Source organism: Petaurus breviceps, unplaced genomic scaffold (genome assembly GCF_028583685.1).
Source record: "Petaurus breviceps papuanus isolate PSGF00001 unplaced genomic scaffold, PetGlider_PUasm1.0 178, whole genome shotgun sequence".
Lineage (NCBI taxonomy): Eukaryota > Metazoa > Chordata > Mammalia > Diprotodontia > Petauridae > Petaurus > Petaurus breviceps.
Window position 1 is genome coordinate 147,894 of NW_027185777.1, and position 4,842 is coordinate 152,735.

The following is a 4,842-nucleotide window of genomic DNA, read 5'->3' on the forward strand; positions in this document are numbered from 1 at the left end:
TGTCTGTTTTCCTTGTAAAAAAAAAGTCTTCTCCCTGCTTCCTTCCTGCAATCCCTGAATCCCATACAAACATTTTCTACAGGGGCCAGGACCATCCTGCTTCACAAAATATAGTCTGTGGTGGAGGAAGGTGAGTGGGGTATAGATGACCTGTCTGCGTAATCTTGGGAGTAATAATTTTTCTTGTATACCCAGAAATGACGTTTGCATTTCCGAAAGATATCAGAGAGATGTTTCTTGAATTTTTCCCCCACAAAAGCATAAATTATAGGGTTGACACAGCAGTGGGTGAAGGAGATGAGCTCAGTTATCTGGGTGGCCTGGGTGAGTTTCTGACTCAGGTTACACCCATCCAGGATGTGCAGGCTGTGTAGGGAATTCAGGAAAAGCATCAAGTTAAAGGGAACCCAGAAGAAGAAAAATACTACCACTACCACAAAGACCAGCCTGATGGCCTTGATCTTTTGGTGGTTCTGACACCCCTTCAGGTGCCTCAGGATGTTGGCATAGCAGTAAACAAGGATGCTGAGGGGAATGACAAGGCCCAGGATGTTGATTTCAAAGTGGGTGATGAGTTTCCACTCAGTAGTTCTGTCATCATAGAAGGAATAGCACTTGAGGATGCCCTCCTGTAAAGATACCTGGTAAAACACCAGCAAAGGGACAGAGGCTAAAATAGCCACCAACCACACCAGGAGGCTGACAGCCACGCCCTTCCTGGTCGTCCTCACCTTCAAGGCATAGACTGCATGGACGATGGCCAGGTACCTGTCCATGCTCATGATGGTGATGAAAAAGATGCTGCTAAAGAAGCCGATGTAATAAACCCCTGAGATGACCTTACACATGGTGTTCCCAAAGACCCACTGGTCCAGAGTGTAGTGTGTCAGGAAGGGGAAGGAGAAGACAAAGAGCAGATCGGAGATGGCCAGGTTCAGCAGGTACACGTCAGTCATGCTTCTCAGCTTCTTACAGGCTACCAGAACCAGGATGACCAGGACATTCCCCAGCAGCCCAAAGACAAAGAGAAGGCAGTAGAGCAAGGCCAGAAGCAGAGAGCTGGACTTCTGGGTGAATGCAGTGAGGCAGGGGCTAGCCGTCCAGTCTGGGTAATAGTCTTCTGTGGTCATGGACACATTGGGCTCCAGGGTGTAATCCATTCCAGCTTAGTCACACAATCAGACAACACACAATCTTTTTTTTTTATTAGATTCTCCAAGACACCTGTTTGTCAACTATTTGATGAATCCCTTGTAGTGGGTTAGAGTGCCAGCCTTAGAGTTAGGAGCCCAGGAGTCGAACCTCCACCTCAGACTCTTAGTTGTATGATCTTGGGTAAGGGGCTTTTTAAAGTCTCCACTTCCTCATCTGAAAAATAATAATATTTGCATGAATGTTGTTGGAAGAAAAATGCTTTGTAAACTTCAAAGCTAACATGAGTGGTGATGGTGATGATATAAGGGTACAAGACCTGGGCTAGAGCGACACAAATGAGAAAAAGCATTAGATGTCTCTTCTAGTGTCTCCTTTAGGCTTATAAATTCCTTAAGGAAATTTGTATGCCCTCGCTGTTAGCCTTTCTAAGGGACTATTATCTCTCTTTTATAAGACTGTCCATGCCTAGGGCTGATCAACACCTTTCTCTTGTTCTCTAGTAAGTCAGGTCCATGGATGGCAGACAAAACCCTATCTCCCATCTGTCAGGACTATCTTTGCTGGTAATTCTCCCAGCAGTCTCTCACTCCTTGCCCCTTCCCCACCCCCACCCCAATAGTTAGGCAGGAATGAGAAAATTTCTTTTCAATCCTTTCTTAGCCCTGGCTGTTAGCCACTTGTTCCAGGGCCAGGTAAATTCCCTTAAACCTTTGATAAGCCTCAAGGTAGCACTTAGCAGTCCTGGAGAGTGGAGATTTGAGCTGGTACCCCAGGCCCTGTATTCCTGCTACTCTGGCTCAGGCCCCTTAAAACTATTAAACCAATTCTTCTCTTCATAATTTGAAAAACTGTCACTATACAACTCTTTAACTGAAATATAGGTGGAGGGGGGATGGTTTGCCTAAAACTATATTTATCTTAAAACCACAATAGATCTTACTGATGCTCTGGCTTTTTCTTCTCCTTTTCTGTAACTGTCTGTGCCAGGGGTAGGGAAGCTGCAGTCTTGAGGCTACATGTGACCTTTCGAGTCCTTGTGTGAAGCCTTTCTGAGTACAAGTTTTACAGGACAGATAAGCTGTATCAGATTGCTTGCCATTTTAGGGAGGGGAGAAAAAATTTGAAATTCAAAATCTTATAAAAATGAATGCTGAAAACTGTCTTTACATGTAATTAGAAAAAAATAAAATGCTGTTTACCAAAAACAAACTCTAGCCCAGATGGTCTTAGAGGTGAAAATTTTCAAACCTTACCAGAACAAATAACCCACTTTGCCTAGATTATTTACAAAAAGAGGGTGATGCAGACTGATTAGATCAGAAAAAGATAACCCAGAAAAAGTAGAGGGGAAACATGTACATAGAGCCAGCTAGAATAACTACTGAGTGTAATCCTCAGTGCAATTCCTGAAACCTGGAATTCTTCCCATGTCTTATGTTTAGCTTATCTAACCTACTCATTGCTGTCATGTCCAAAAGTACTTGAGATTTCAGTTTAGTTGTTTTTCAGTTGTGTCTGGCTTTTCATGACCCCATTTGGTGTTTTCTTGGCAAAGATACTAGACTGGTTTGCCCTTTCCTTCTCTAGCTCATTTGACAGATGAGGAAACTGAGGTAAACAGAAGTTGCAGAAGTGACTTGCCCAGGGTCACACAGTTTATAAGTATCTGAGGCCAGATTTGAAGTCAGAAATATGAGTCTTCCTGACTTGTGGTTTAGCATTCTGTTCATTTTTCCATGTAGCTGCCCCCATACTTGAGATTGGCTTGCCCTAAGTGGTACATATTAAAAAGAATTCAACTCCTTTTATCAACCTAAGTTGAAAATCATGAGCCAGTCAGAGGTCAGGCTATGTGTGAATAAAGCCATCTCCCTTGATAGCAGTTAAGTGTATAGCTTCATTTTCCTGAAACTGACAAAGTTGGGGGACCTAGAAGGCAGAAGGGAGGTAGAATGCATTAGTCATCGTACCCTTTCTCAACAAGTATGTACACTAACAATTTGAATGTTCTCACTAAACCCTGTGGTTATATCCAGTGAGCATAAAACTCTTGTCTTTGAAATTCTGTGCTAGATTAGTGTCTGGAAAAAATAGAATGCTACATACAGTCTCTGCTGAGGGAAATATGGCACTCTCCTAAAACTTAGCAAAGAAAGCACTGATAAAAAAAATCATAGAACAATTTCCCTTAATCGTTCTGCCTCAATATCAGGAAAATTCTCAACATAAAAACAAACAAAATTATATTGGTCATTACAGAAAAAAGCCTTAGATAAAAATCCAACACCCATTACTGACAAAAACCTATAAAGGAGAGTAAAAGGGAGATTTTTCCTCAACTCAACAAAAAAATATCTGTCTTAAGTTAATAGCTAATACTATATACAATGGAGAAATACTAGAAGTATTCTCATTAAAAATAGGTACCAAATAAGGGTGCTTTCTTTGGCCATTTTCATTGACATAGTATTGAAAATGCTGCTTATTATAATTGGACAGGAAAAAAAATATTGAAAGACAACAGTGGAAATGATGAGGTCAAATTTTCATTATTTGCAGATGACATAATGGCACATATATAAAATACAACTAACAACAAAAAATGAACTGAAATAAATGAATTTAATAAGGTTATATATACAATATTTACCTACACAATTTTGCACAATTAAAAAAAAAACTCACCTGACTTAAAGTGTTTTCTTATCAGTTGTTACCTAAATAGTGACTCAGTTATAAAGAAGACAATATCAATCTCCCTTCTTCTTCAAGCTCACTGTGGTGTCTTGAAAATAATGTTAGATTAACTAACACAGAAGCCCTGAGCAACTTGGTATTTTGTAGGAATGCTTCTAATGTTTTTTCATGACATATTATTTTGATTCTTATCTAAAAGTAGATTCTCCCCCCCATTTAACAATATTTTATTTTTTCCAATTATGTGTAAAAATAGATTCTTTTGATTGTGTTAAGAATGACAATATGTTTAACATGAATGAATGTTAGATTTTTATCACATACCTTCCTGCATATATTAAATTAATTTTTTTCTGTTACTAAAAGAAACTGGCCCTGCTACTCACAACCTGTGTAACCTGGCACAAATTCCTCACCTTTGGGCTTCAGTTTTTTCACCTGTAAAAATAAGAGGTTTGGACCAGATGATCTCAAAAATCCACTCTAGCCACTGATCCTCCTATACAGCAAATTCTGAGCCAGACAGACTTATTCTACATACCCACACCATTCTTATGAAAAAACTACTCACCTTCCAAAGTGGGCACCCTCATTTCCAGTCAGTGATAAAGCTGCAGGGGAGATGCATTATATATATATATATGTATGTGAGTATATGCATATCTACACCCACGGCCAACTGCGTCATATCAAACAGATAAAAATAAAGTCATTTCCTATTCTTTTTCCTAAACAACAGAAATTAAGCGTAAAGGTTTGAGTTGAGTCTTGTTTTTAAGATCCTTTCAGACTTTAAAACCCTCTGAATTATGAATGTTTACATGGGTGATTAACAGTATACTTAACTTACCATGCAAATCAATGACTTGATTGTTTTCAATAAACTGTAAGGCTGAATGTGAAACTTTGTTTGCTAAAATATCCTCAGCCTTATGAACCTGACAGGAGAAAAAAAAAACTTGTTACAGATACTGAGAACGTTTTTTTTTT

At 39.3% G+C, this 4,842-nt stretch overlaps 1 protein-coding gene across 1 annotated transcript; it reads right to left on the reverse strand.

Annotated features, from left to right (window-relative positions):
• Window positions 1-4,496, reverse strand: LOC138159742 (C-C chemokine receptor type 8-like). Its single transcript, XM_069086081.1, has 2 exons — window positions 4,424-4,496; window positions 1-1,368 (listed from the first exon to the last, which is right to left on the reverse strand). The coding sequence occupies exon 2, from the start codon at window positions 1,158-1,160 to the stop codon at window positions 102-104; it is 1,059 nt and encodes a 352-aa protein (XP_068942182.1). The 5' UTR covers window positions 1,161-1,368; window positions 4,424-4,496; the 3' UTR covers window positions 1-101.
• Between the last annotated feature and the right edge of the window lie 346 nt (window positions 4,497-4,842).